Source organism: Gigantopelta aegis, chromosome 7, assembly GCF_016097555.1.
Source record: "Gigantopelta aegis isolate Gae_Host chromosome 7, Gae_host_genome, whole genome shotgun sequence".
Lineage (NCBI taxonomy): Eukaryota > Metazoa > Mollusca > Gastropoda > Neomphalida > Peltospiridae > Gigantopelta > Gigantopelta aegis.
This window is the reverse complement of record NC_054705.1, coordinates 32,700,480-32,715,248: the sequence shown is the minus strand read 5'-3', so window position 1 is coordinate 32,715,248 and position 14,769 is coordinate 32,700,480. Positions and strand designations below refer to the sequence as shown.

At 38.7% G+C, this 14,769-nt stretch overlaps 1 protein-coding gene across 1 annotated transcript; it reads right to left on the bottom strand.

Moving 5' to 3' along the window:
* Nucleotides 1-265: 265 nt before the first annotated feature.
* Nucleotides 266-11,478, bottom strand: LOC121377032 (myb-like protein V). Its single transcript, XM_041504874.1, has 3 exons — nt 11,399-11,478; nt 7,252-8,524; nt 266-4,406 (listed from the first exon to the last, which is right to left on the bottom strand). The coding sequence occupies exons 1-3, from the start codon at nt 11,456-11,458 to the stop codon at nt 3,820-3,822; spliced, it is 1,920 nt and encodes a 639-aa protein (XP_041360808.1). The 5' UTR covers nt 11,459-11,478; the 3' UTR covers nt 266-3,819.
* Between the last annotated feature and the right edge of the window lie 3,291 nt (nt 11,479-14,769).

The window sequence follows — 14,769 nt, the reverse complement described above, 5'->3', positions numbered from 1 at the left end:
ATGTCTGTGTGTGTCTGTCAGTATGTGTGTTTGTGTGTGTGTGTGTGTGTGTGTGTGTGTGTTTATCTGTTTGTGTGTGTGTCTGTATGTTTTTGTTTGTGTGTATGTGTCTCTATCTTTGTGAATATGGGTCTGTGTGTGCGCACTGTGTGTGTGTGTGTCTCTCTCTGTCGGTGTATGTGTCTGCATGTTTGTCTCTGTGTGTGGGTGGGTGTGTGGGTGTGCCATTTACAATTTCATGAAGAAACAACAACAAAAACAAAAGTTAAAACAACATCGCCATTTAATAGCTTTTGACAAAACATTACATCTAATATTTCTAGAACCTAGCAGATTAGGTAGCATCGTATCAATTATTTCATAATACACACAGCACAATATCTAACATGGGTGCCATTTTTAGTTTAACTGTGTCTATGGTTGTTGGCTTTTTTGTCTTATTGCGACCTTATTTTTCTTTTATTAAACCTTAATTATTTTCGGTTTGGTATCGCCCTGTTACTAAAATTAAATGAATAAATATAATTCGTTTCAACTTTCTCACAATATATCTCAATTGCATGGAGCAAACTTTTACTAAACGCTGCACTGTGAGAATGCCCCTTTAACCACATGCAGTACTATTTTTATTTACACGTATGTATTGTTATACTTTGTACTCGTAATCTATATGCATGGTATCATCTCTACGAAACAATAGCAATAAACAATTTAAAATAAAACGCATACTGCGGATTCAAAACGTTCCTCACGCAAACCCAAATTATTACTATATATACATGTAACTAGAGTCGTTACGAAACAAAACATGTTAAAATATACTAAAAAATAAAACAATAAAAACATTCTTTTTAGAAAAGGCATTTGTCAATCTTATAAATAAACAATACAAATTCTTCAAGTAGATTTGGTACCAACTTTAGGATATGAAACAAAAACTCTTTATGAACTTTTTTATGATAAAATATTTATAAAATAAAAAGCAAGAACAACAACAATTATAACCATACATACATACATACATACTGGCATATACATGCAAAAGGTTTTAGAAGAAAACAAAATTATCTTATTTTCTACACGAAATAATAAAAGTGTGTCTTTTAAACATTATCATAATAATTGTATACAAAACAATACCATTTTATATATTAACATGCATGATACCAAAAATAACAACAACAGGATATTCACATTTATATCTCCACATGTTTCTGGTATCAACTACCTAAACAAGTACTTTTTTCTTCTACATCATTATTAGTAGTATCAAGGCCTGTATGGGGTCATGACCTACTTCCCGTGACCCTGACCTTTGTGTGTGTTAGGAGACAATGAATGACCTTGGTGCAGGTGTACGTACGATTTTGGTGTGAATCATAGCATCCAGGTGCGTTACCGACTTCCGCCATAGCCTTCAGTTTATAACCTATTGGATTATGTTATACTGATTTATAGACTGTATGATTTTTCTGTAGCACTCTTTACACTTAGTTTTGTCTGTTTATAGCAGTTTTAGTATCTCAGACCAAATATATAATTTCACACTTAACGTTCAACACATCGCCATACCGTTTTGGTGGTTGCTTTTTTTTTTATTGTGATGGGTGGTGTCGTCAACCCATTATTAACCAGAACACAAAATTTATTAACACATTAACAGCAGCTGTTCATTGTACAGCCGCAAGTATTTGGTTAATCCCTTCACAAAGAATGCCTATCAAAGATAGAATTAAACCAGAGTGGCTTTTCAGATCAGTGTACGTGAACTGGTATGATTAAGCAGTCTTTTAAACCACGGTCAAATAGAGACCACAGAATCACACCAGTTCGCATACACCAATGGCAACTGGTGAAGAGCCGCTCCGGTTTAATTCTCTTTCCCATTAACATTATTTGACAAGTGATTGACCAACTACTTGCGGCTCTATCACTATGGACATCTATCTATCAGCCGTAACATGATTATCCATAAACGTGAAGGCGCTATGCAGAAGAATGAACAGCTGCTGTTAATGTTTTTTATTTATCCATTTTGTTATTTGTTTAATAAACGGAATGATTGAATGAATGGGTTAAACACACCACCCATCACAATAAAAGAAGAGAAAAAACTGAATGTCGGACAGATGTATTCAAACGAATAAAAATAGACACATACGTTACGTCAAAACGGTATGGCGATGTGTTGAACGTTAAATGTGAAATCAAATATTTGGGTCGTCACTCTAAAACACTAGAACACCTATAAATAGACAGAACTAAGTGTAATGAATGCTACAGAAAATCAGCTAAAATAATACAGTCTATAAATCAGTACACCACAATCCAATAGGTTATAAACTCAAGGCTATGGCGGAAGTCGGTCACGCACCTGAACGCCAAGGTCAGGCTATGACTAACACCAAGGTCGCATACCTGCATCGTATCTCTCAACACACACCAAGGCCAAGGTCAAGGAAATAGGTCATGACCCCATATTGGTCTTGAAACTACGTTTACGGTTAAAACAATATCAAATCTGAACGTTATAACGAAAACAATATACAGTTTAGTATTCGCAATCAATACAAGTCTGTATGCCAACAACTGATCCAACAAACATGATTCGCATTTTAAATATCAACTTAATAAAACAATTTAATTGTTATGTGTGTTATGGCACCACGTTTATGGTAAAACAATAACATATCCGTTTTCTATTTATACACAAAACGCAATCAATGCCACTGTTAAGTACATGCGTGTCTCGTGAATAGAACCAACATTACAAACGAGAAGAAAATACGTTTTGCTTAATTTATATAGTACCAACTTTGTGAACAAAAACAATATTATTTTCTTTGTATACGCACGAACGTATGTTAAAAGCAAAAAACTAAAATATAGTTTATGTTAATACCAATGTACACCTCTTAAAGAGAATTTTTAAAAATGCATACATAAAATGTACGATTTTTATTTATATATAATTATGTATGGCATCAACTTTTCAAAAGTGAGAACAATAGAAAGAAACATCAAAGAACATTACAATAAACATATATGTATACACGTTTGGTTTATCAAAACATTATGCATGTATTAGTAGTATGTGTAGGCCTACACGTGTGTGTAATAAATTTATGAGAAACGCGAACACGTAAAGAAACAACGGAAAAACACAACAATATTTAATTTAATTTGGTTTTTATCCCATGCCTACAATAAGGAATGGGATTTTTCGTAATTTTGTATTCTTTTTTTTATCAACACAAACAAATAAAAAATAAAAATTGTAAAACATTTTTTTTTTTACTGACACTCGGTCACTTAATGTTAACTAATATCTGGTATAATTTTCACCAAAATAAAATACTAGTTAAATGTATATGTTTTACATGTAATGAACCAATCTTAATGATGGAAAATAAAATTCTATTGATGGAATTGAAAAGTACCATCGTTATATATATATATACAAGTGAACGGTGTCAATTTAAAGAAAACGGAAAGATAAAAACTAAACAAACAAAAACAAAAGAAATGGAAGTAGATGGTTGGAAAACCCCCAAAAGCAACAACATTAACGCCGGTGTTTATCCTTACTACTACACATTTTCGAACAAGAAAGTACACACCACCACGTCCTTTGATATACCATATAGGGAACACAAACTGATACTGTGACCCATACCGCTCTACTTCCCGCCTTTTTTATTTATTTATTTTATTTTATTTATTTTTATTTATTTTTTTGCTTAAAACAGACATACGTGCATTTTGCAGTTTCACTATTAATAATCTTCGTTCAGATTTTTTTCCAACTGCTCACGATTTTTAAAAACACTCATTGAGTTTGGTCTTGCGGGATCTTTCAATGCGATCGGTAAATAAGAGAAACTGCAGGAGGACTATTAACAGAAAGCCGACCCCACACCACACGCTCACCATGAGACGCCTGGTTGACGAGCGTAGCCGGAATTTGGGAGACGCCTGGCAACAACACGACTCACTAATCTGAACCGGTGTATTCATCTGCTGTATCTCGCCTGGACTGGACACGGGAGTCTGCGACTTGATCAACTCAGGAGTCACGGGTGATGAGTACGACAGGGAGTTCTCTGGCGAGGGAGGAGGAGAACACGTGTCTCTTTGCTCGACTGCGCATGACTCGACGTCTTGCTGGCAACATGTCGTGGATTCTGGTGGAGGTGACAAGTTCAGGTGCGAGTCGGTCCGCAACGTTACAGATTTGACATTCTGCTTTGAATCGCAGGATCGAAAGTCGTTCTGTTCCCAGGATGGTGGCTGGGAGTTTTGTGTCGTTGGAAAGCATGGCTTTGAGATCTCTTGGAGACTAGAGTGCGGTTTGAGAACCTCCTGCTGCGATTCTTCTATCAGTACAGGTGAACTGCAATCTTCACCTGAAATCATCATCGATATCAGTGTCAGAATTAGAACAATTGTCCAAGCTTATACAACTTTGAAGTTGCTGACATCAGCATGTACTGTCAAACACGCGGAGTGAAATAAGCCACTGCCATTAGTTGTAAGGCAGTATAAAATACGCCACTGACATTAGTTCTAAGATAGCGTAAAATACGCCATTGACATTAGCTATAAGACAGTGTAAAATACGCCACTGACATTAGTTATAAGGCTGTGTAAAACAAGCCGTTGACATTAGTTATAAGATAGTATAAAATAAGTCATTGACATTCGTTAAGCACTGATAGTTATAAGGCAATTTTGCAAGTAAGGTTTTGATTGGTCGAATGAAAGGTCAACTGGACATGAATTCCAACGGGCTGCTGTTAGATCCACATGTAATAGTGGAGCTAATTTAAATAGATTGAGCCTGCCCCCTACAAAAATAGGTTCACGTACGCCTGTGGGGGTACCAAGACTACCCCCCCCCCCTCCCCGTTAAGACGAGGCAAAAACGAAAACCTATCATTATGAGACCTTACAGCGAGACATTTGTTGCTATGAAACCGGTGGTACACTGGCGTAACCAGGATTTTATAGTGTGTGTGTGGGGGGGGGGGGGGGGGGGGGCACACTATGTATGTCTGTATGATTTTATAAAAATTAGTAGTTTGAAAAAAATAATAATTGGGATGGGGGAGCATGCCGATCAACTTCCAATACTTCCTGTTTTCGTGCAGTTCAAACATCATAAAGAAAATGTTTATTTTTACTAATTTAGTAAATAACTATATACATCTAAGTTGCTTTGTTGTTCGTTCACCACGAACATAGTCGTGCTAAAAAAAAAGAGAAAGAACCCTTAATATTTTATTTTTGTTTGAAAAGGGCATCTTAAAAAGGGTGGTAGTGGGGGGGGGGGTGGGGGGGGGGGGTGGGGCGATTGAATACCGGACACCCCTTGTATCCGCTACTGATCTTCATTATGATTAGAGCATCATGAAATAAGAAGTAAGCCGCGATCAAGCCCGTAGTCAATGGGGGGGGGGGGGGGGGGGGGGGGGGGGGGGACAGTCGACCCTCCTAACGGTGGCTTTTTTTCAATATGCCCCCAGAGCCCCCCCCCCCCCCCCCCAAGCCACTCATGCCTCACCATAAGCCTAAACCTGCCCCCCCCCCCCTCTCAAAATCCTCGCTACGGGCCTGCGCGAAGTTGGTTGCTCGTCTATGACAGGTAAGGAACCTGTCGTAGGATCTACGATGTATTTACGATATTTTGGAGTCACCACAATAATTTCGAAAGTACGCTAAGTTTGCCGCAGTCACTTACGACGGATTTACGACATATCGTAGCTAATATTGTTTAAAAAATACGGGTCCTGGCCTGGTGCTTATAAAACGTGTTTGAGTCTAGACTCGAGACTCTATTGAGAGTCTGAGACAGTTATGTCATGACAACGCCATACAAACTGTATGCGTGTGATGTCATTAAAGATTGAGTCTAGACTCTAAAAGTTTTATAAACGGGCCCTGGTGTTTGTAGAGTTTCAAAATTAATTTTCATGCGAAACGAAAGACGTACAAAGGTCAGTGGCTTTAAGGAAGCCGTATTGAGTTGGCTCCCCTGTGTACCATGTAGCTTGTAAAAAGAAAAAGAAGTTTGCTTTGTTTAACGACACCACTGGAGCACATTGATTAATTAATTTGTCATCGGCTATTGGATGTCAAACTTTTGGTAATTCTACCACGTAGTCATCAGAGAAACCCGCTACATTTATCCTAATGTAGCAAGGGATCTTTTATATACACCATCCCACAGATAGGATAGCACATACCACGGCCTTTGATATACAAGCCATGGTACACTGGCTGGAGCGAGAAATAACCCAAATGGGTCCCCCGACGGGGATCGATCCCAGAAAGACCGCGCATCAAGCGGGGTGCTTTACCAATGGGCTACGTCCCGTCCCGATTAATAAATCTATGCGCTCTAGTAGTATCGTTAAACAAAACACGTTTTAACTGAAGCTCGGCCTCAGTCGTGTTAGTTTTCGTCCTGTAGTGTGTGTATTATTGATTACTATGTGAAATATTTGTTATCGGCGAACTCGAAAATGATTAATGTAGGCTAAAAGTATTTAATGTCAAACATAGGGTTATTGTTGTATTAGAGCTGGAATCCTTGCCCACCCGGTTTTTTCGTGTTTTGCTATACAGTTATCTCTGACGACAATTAAAATTAGCTCTACTGGGTCTACCAGTAAATCTAACAGCATTGCGTGGACTCCCATGTCCAGGTGACATTTCATCTATAAATAACAATTTTAATCTCGACCAATTACTCTTCGCCTTTTATAGCGTTATTCGGGAGCATATAAATTCTAAAAATATCGGGCGAGACTATTTATGCAAAAAACAGGGGAGAAAGTGCAGTAATAAACTCTGGATTGTATACTAGTATAAACAGCTTTTATGGCTATACCATCACGTTTTTTTTTTGTTTGTTTTGTCTTGAAACGAATTTTATATGAAATTTTATATTGAAATTAGTTTCTGGCATACTTCGTAATTCATCCGAATCATTTCGTATACCCTCGGCATAATCCCGAACGGTTTCAAATTCTTTTCAAATCACTGGCATGATTTTGCAAGTAAGGTTTTGATTGGTCGAATGAAAGATCAACTGGACATGAGCTCCAATGGGCTGCTGTTAGATGTAATAGTGGAGCTAATTTTAATTAGATTGTCTGACGACATAGAGCGGTCATAACCGTCCATATGTCCGTCAAGCTCTTAACAGCAGAGTACTCTGGCTGACGCCTACAACTATACATTTCTTACCTGACTCTTGCAGTTTGGCGATTCTGGATAGTCGGCTGGGTAGCAGCATGTGATTTCTCTTCTCCCAGAACTTGACCAAGTTGTTGTAAGACTGCGTCGGCGCAGGATCTCTGACGTCATCTATTTTAGCGCCCGACACCGCGAGGGGTTTTCCACATGACGGTTTTAAACTGTTTGAAATGGGCCGTTCACCCACGTCCGTGTGACACTTGGCGGTCTCCAGCTTGCTGGATTTGACGCTGTCTTCGTTATTTTGTTCATCAGAATCCTCTTCGCTACTGTTTTCAACAGAATGCTTTTCTATCTTTCTTGTTCTAGCAAGGAGACTTTTACTTTCGATTTCTCGAATTGTTTCTTCAACAGACTTTTCTTTGATAACGTCTGGAGCTGAAGACATTTTGTGGTTTTGTTCATCAGAATCATCTTCGCTATTGTTTTCAGCAGAATGTTTTTCTATCCCTGTTTGTTTCGCTTGGTGACTTTTACTTTCGATTTTGAGAATTATTTCTTCAACGGACTTTATTTTGTTAACTTTTGGGGCTGTATACACTTCGTTTTGTTCATCAGAATCATGTTCGCTGCTGTTTTCAGCAGAATGTTTTTCTATCTTTCTTTTTCTAGCTTGGTGACTTTTACTTTCGATTTTGAGAATTATTTCTTCAACAGACTTTATTTTGTTAACTTCCGGGGCTGTATATATTTTGTTTTGTTCATTAGAATCCTCTTGGCTATTGTTTTCAGCAGAATGGTTTCCTATCCGTTTTTGTTTAGCTTGGCGACTTTTACTTTCGATTTTGCGAATTATTTCTTCGACAGACTTTATTTTATTAACGTCTGGAGCTGAACACATTTTGTTGTTTTGTTCATCAGAATTATCTTCGCAACTGGTTTCATCAGAATGCTTTTCTATCTTTCTTTTTATAGCATGGCGATTTCTACTTTCGATTTCGCGAATTGTTTCTCCAACTGACTTTATTTTGTTAGCTTGTGAACCTGAAAACTTTTCTTTACCGATTTGTGTTTCAGAAAACACTTGTCTACATCTATGGACATCTGTAAGCCCATCTTGTTTTCTGTTTAACCGTTTTATCTCACACGAAACGATGTTACGGTCGTATTCTTTGTTGAAAGTGTGTGTTTTAAAACACTTCTCAAAGATCGCCTGACTGTTTTGGTGATCTATTTTAAAATTGAGTTCATTTACAAGTTGAGTTATCTTCGGGCTTCCTTTGTTCATCCTAGTGGCAGTTTTCGCGCACGTCAAACCGAATCGCTGTAAAACAGAATATAACATAACTATACAAATATAAATGATATGGCATTTTGTAAAAAAAAAAAAAATCAGTAATAATATTCTCTTCTTTTTTAAAAATAATAATAATAGAAAATAGTTTTAAAAGAAAACCCACCAATGTTCCGAATAGCCTATATAATAATAATAATAATAATAAGTAAATACCTAAATTTTAAATGTATACAATAAATGTTTTTAAAGATAATATAATTAATGAATAATAATAATAATACGAGGAACATATTCCCTTTACACCGGAGGTGAATTTTCGTTAACACCGATGTCAACCTTCACCTTCGTCTTTATGTTGGTGAGACAAAAACGGCATGGAGTACCCCCCTGCAAGAAAGTTTGATTATGGAGACAGAAAGTGTTGAAGCGGTAAAATGTTTAACAGGTAGCTAATTTGTCGCAAACCGTGAATTCGTTTTCTCAATGTCTCGCTATGTACAACTGAATTACGCCAGGCCGAATGGCATCAATGTTTTTATTCAAATCAGCGCGGTCAAGAAACTCTGTTTCAAAATGGCGACCGGTTATAATCTTCGACGCAGGAAGCTCTCTCCAAACGTGGAGTTTTCGATACACAAAAGCAGACGCCTACTCAAGTTTCAGCCCCTCTCGGCCCCACATCTAATACAGTTAACTTTGCGTCCGAGTTGGAAAAGGAATATTTACAAGTAAAAGACTCCTTGAACAAAGTGTCGTTGCCAAACTACTTCAGTACGGTAGGCCTACTTGAAAGTGTTTGATGGTAGACAAGGAATTTCTAAAGAATGTCACAGTTCTTTATCAGTAATTTCTAAGTGTTCACGCTATACGCAAACAGCTTTGAAACAATTGGGCTACATATATTGGACTCGGGACTTCTAGAAATTGTTTTAATCCACTAGCCATGAAATCAATCAGTGATTTTAAACATTTGCTAGCCACGATTAAAAATCCACTAGCCCTACTTTACTTTTAAGTTAAAACAAGTTTACTAAATAATAGTAATAATCAGATACGTCACCTAAAGAGGGAGACAGAGCTTAGAAGTACAAACAGTGGGGGTGGGGTGGGGTCAGGATATTTATATTTATAAAATAGACTTAACTGCAACATTTGACACAAAACATTCACTAGCCGTGGGGCATGGTGATTGTAGTTATTTACTAGCTCAACATTGAATATCACTAGCCATGGGAGTGGGGCTACCATAATCTAGAAGCCCTGGTTGGACTATTCCCGTGAGGAAGATAATTTTGCTAAACTGTTTTACTATTCTCAATGCTCAAATAAACTTCGTTCAGAGTGAGTATGCAGTCATCTTTGAGAAGAGCAGGTTCGATGGAGAGACATTGTTTAAATGTTTAAAGAAAAATTCTTCTGCTTTGTTTGGTCAGTCCTTACACAATCTGAAAATAGTAGCTGAAATTATAGCTGCTAGACAGCGTTTTGATAACACTACTCAGTATTGGCCATACAGAGGTTCTTACTCATACAGAGGTCGCACTCGTAGTTAGGCCTACTTTACAAGACGTTTTGGGTTTGCAAGACAGTCGGGTGCTTTTGACAATTTCTCAGCGCATAACCAAAGGCCGATGAGAGCTCATTACCCAAATGTTGGAAGTTCACATGGTCAGGACTAGGATTCAGTTTGATTATGTGTTTTGGTAACCTACCTGATAAAGTTGATTTTTTGGAGAGAAAAAAAATGGTGCAAATAAAACGCTTATTACTTGGTTGAAAGATGGCATGAGTTTAAGCCGGGCTTTTGTTTTATCAATAAGCCCGTATAATTATTGTAAACTTATTAGATGTGTTGTAACTCCGTGCGAAGTTGTTGCGGATTTCTGCATATGTTGACGATTTTATTCTTAGTAGCAAATCCATCGAGGTTGACAAATAACTTTTGTGAATGTTTTGTCTGAATTAGGATTTGTTGTTAATTTTGATCAATCTGATTTGGTTCCTAGTACGTCCAAGGTATATATAGGTAAATCAGAGACAACAATGTGTGGATATGTATACCTAAAACTGGTGTCCGAAAACGTAAACATGATATTACTAGGGCTAGGCCTATATCTAAGAAATTCATTTGTGCTCGTGGTCATTATTATTATTATTATTAGTTTGTATTGTATATTTGTAGTGACATAAGTTTTTTCATAAATTATTATTATTATAAATAAAATAAAAAGATAAACCCAATATTTTACAATATTCCGAATATTTAATAATAGTAAAAATAATAATAATAATAATAATTCTTTGCAATGCTGTACATGCCGTATTTTATCTGCACCCTTCCTCCACCCCCCTCCCCCATCCCACCCCCAAAATTATTATTTTTTCAAAAATAAATAAATAAAACAAATCATGAAGGCCTATCCGCTAATTTTATGTGCAAAACTGAAAACAAAATACCGTTTACATTTTTTGACATTTTATCGCAAATTAACATTCGCTTAGCCAGGATGTTACATTATAAGTGTGCTTTATGACGACAGGCAAATATAACGTGATGAGGCGGGGAGAGGTATGGGCAATAAACTAATACTTTTCATTGAACATATGAAGGGTGGATTGCTTAACGGTTATCGTCTGGTATATTATTATTAGGAGTAATACTTATACTTAATCTAGCTGCTTCAGTTATTTTTGAATCAGTGGCGTAGCGAGGTGTGTGTGTGGAGGGGTCTGAAAAATGTGACATTTTTTTCTTTTCTTTTTTTACTGTATTAAATTTTATAAAATCATACAAAGTACTTAAATATTGTGGGTTGCCCCCACCCCCTCCCAATAGTGTGTTTCCCCTTCACCCCAATCTAAAATCCTGGCTACGCCACTGTTAATTAATATTTTTGTTACCGCGTTGTCCCAGTACATGCAGTAGCACAGCGCGTATCCAACACAAATGCGTGACGTCATAGAAGACTTGCGTCACAATAACGATTGCCCCGCCTCCCAATACCAACGTGTAATGACGCACAATACAATGTCATCGCGTTTATTTTAGTAGACGTCAGCGGAGAGTGTTTGAAAGCAAAGAGGTGTGTTGACCCATGTGGAAATTGTGAGGGCCCAAACCTCTTAAAGAGAGATCATGAAAATGTTGACTTAAGATATTATAAATACGATATTTCCAGCCTTCTGAACACAATAGAAAAAATAAAAAGTGAAGGGGTGGTCAGCCCCCCCCCCCCCCACCCATTCCGCAGCCCCTCCATATCTTGGTCCGATTACAGTCTTATTTCAGATAGAAGGACATAGATTGGTCTGAACCTGGAAGGGGGTGGGGATGCAAGGTCGAATATGAACCTAGTAGACACTTTGTCTTAATGTTTCTTGGATACATACAAGAATAATATTGCACTAAAATTGATTTAGCCTCAGGGGAACAGGGTTCGTCCACCCCACCTCCCAGCCAACGCCCCTAAGATATATAACCAGTCTTTGGAGTGGCATTCCACCTACAACTATCCCAGCCAGTGCACCACGACTGGTATATCAAAGGCCTTGGTATGTGCTATCCTGTGTGGGATGGTGCGAATAAAAGATCCCTTGCTACTAATGTGAAAATGTAGCGGGTTTCTTCTCTATGACTTTGTAAAAATAACCATATGTTTGACATTTGCTTCAGGGGTGGGTGGGGGGGGGGGGGGGGGTTCGGACGAACACACACACACACACACCCCGCTGAAGCAAATGGTCCGCTTTGAGAACTAAAACATACAGATTTATACATATGGAGTTTCTGGTGATCAATGCAAATAAAAATGGAAAAAGGGTCCACTTGGTTCATATTCGACACACACACACACACACACACACACACACACCGCATGTCCAGATCACGCTACCCCCCCCCCCCCCCCTGTAAATCAGTGTGCTCTGGTGGTTTCGTTAACAAAACAAACTTCTTCCACCTATAACTGAAATAGGAAACACTAACGTATCCATGAGAGGTGGGGTTTTTTTTTCTCCCACCCCTTATATATAATATTTTCCTGTCGCCACATGCCTGATAAACGGTGCGGTCCCCGTCCCCAATAAAGATCTGTCAAGTGACTCCCGATGACAAAACATCCAACGGTGACTAGTAGAAGACGTTATCATAAAGTGTTACATTCATACGCCCCAGGTTTTCTTGCTTATATTTGAAAATGTGAATGTTTTGTCCCGTCCTATTATTGTAGCTAAGGTGATCGCAGTGTTGTCATATGCGATCACTATCGCATCGCATCTCAGAAGATCGTGTCGTAAATCTTTAATATATAACTTGCAGCGTACCACAACACAGAAAAACTGCACTATTCTCAATTTTCTCAATGGTGAAAACTCCACGCCAACATGGATATCATTTAGCCTGTGTGCATGCCAAGAAAAAACGATCAACTTTCTCTGTCCAGGGTTTCTGCCAGAGGGTAAACCGGGCATGGCGCCATACCCAAATTGTTTTGCAGAAGGCCCCCCATACCCCCTGTTGACTGTGGCAGTATTCAGTTTCATAGCGTCATACCCAAAAATTTCTTTCTGGCAGAAACACTGCTGTCTGCCCCCTCTCTCTCTCTCTCGATCCCTCTGTCTGTCTGTCTCTCCAAGCGAATGTGTGTGTGGGGGGGGGGGGGGGGGGGGGGGAGGGGGCGTGTTTGAGGGTCGGAACCCTTCCCTGCTCAAGCAAATTTGTTTTGTTTTTTCAGTAAATGTTCAATGAAAGCACGACCCGAATCCCCTATAAACTTGCCGAAAGCACATACCACGGCCTTTGACTAGTTGTGGTGCGTGGTTGGAACGAAAACCCCCAAATCAGTTGAATGGATGCACTGAGCTGATTCGATCCTGCGACGCCAGTACCTCAGGCGAGCACTCAGCCGACTCAGCTAAATCCTTCCCCCTTTTTTTTTATCGAAGATTGGGATATAGCACAGTGGGTAGAGTGCTCGCCTCCTAGGAGGAAACATTCTCTGATAGATTTTGTTCCCCGTGACAAACCAATACCTTACGACCCGATATATATATATATATATATATATAATATATATATATATATATATATATATATATATATATATATATATATATATATATATATATATATATATATATATATATATATTTAAGGATTATCTGTTATTTCTTTTACGTTCTTCGGGATATGAACAAACAAAAAAATCATCCGCACACTGTGTGAATCGGATAAATGATGCGGGTTTCCTCCAAAGACTATTATGTCAGAATTATAATATGTTTGACATCCAATTACCTGATGATTAATAATGTGTTCTAGTGGTGTTGCTAAATACATCAAATTAAAATAATTTTTTGAATGATAATAATTTACACGAGATAGGTAGAGTCTCGCATGAGGTTACTTATTACAAATTTAGAATATATTAATTTACTATTCTTGTTTTTCGTGGAAAACGATAAAAGTGTGTGGTCACCTCTAGACCACGTTAAATTATCAGTCGTCGGCTATTGGGTGTCAAATATTTGACAATTCGGACGTGTAGTCTCAGAGAAAAGCCGCTTTTCCCCCATCGTATGTATGTCCACAAATGACTGTCAGGTCAGATGTCGGGAATTAACGTGCTTAGGCCTATATCAATTTAACGTTGAAGCACGATTTCTGACCTTAGCGCTAAGATCACCTCAAGTGATGGTGTTAGCTGTGCAGTTACGGCGATCTAAGGACTTTTATATGCACTGTCCACATGCGCGTTCGACCCCAAACCCCCCCCGCTCAAGGCGAAAATAATGTAATTACTTTCCAAAAAATTGTGGTCAGAAAGCAGCTCGGCTAGCCAGCAGAAAACACCTCAGAATAGCCCTAGAAGGGGTGAATTTTTCAAAATGTTCCGAGGGAGGGGCCCCCAGAATCCCCGCCACGGGCTTGAACCAGACACCTCGACCCCCGCTCCCCGCTGCAAAATTTCCTGCGCACGCCCCTGGTCCAGCAGACATACCACGAGGAAAAACAATCGGATATTGGTGGAAAACCACGTACAAAACCAGTAATCGGCCATATTGTCCATACGGAGTCAGTTAGCTGTTGACCATCAAGTGAGGAGCAGATCCGGGGGATGAGCTGGGGGTATGGATCCCTCCCCACACTTTGCAAATACAAAGGATTTTGTATTGGGAGGGGGGGGGGGGCGGGGGACCTGGCAGGCAAGTAAACAATGATATCGAGTACGCCACTGATCACCCCTAATTTCCCGGGATTTGGGGGGGGGGGG

Coding starts and splice junctions, on each gene's coding strand:
- LOC121377032 (XM_041504874.1), bottom strand. CDS start 11,458: ATGACGTCACGCATTTGTGTTGGATACGCGCTGTGCTACTGCATGTAC. Junction 8,525..11,398: donor GCATGTACTGGGACAACGCG/GTAACAAAAATA, acceptor TCTGTTTTACAG/CGATTCGGTTTGACGTGCGC. Junction 4,407..7,251: donor CGCCAAACTGCAAGAGTCAG/GTAAGAAATGTA, acceptor TGATGATTTCAG/GTGAAGATTGCAGTTCACCT.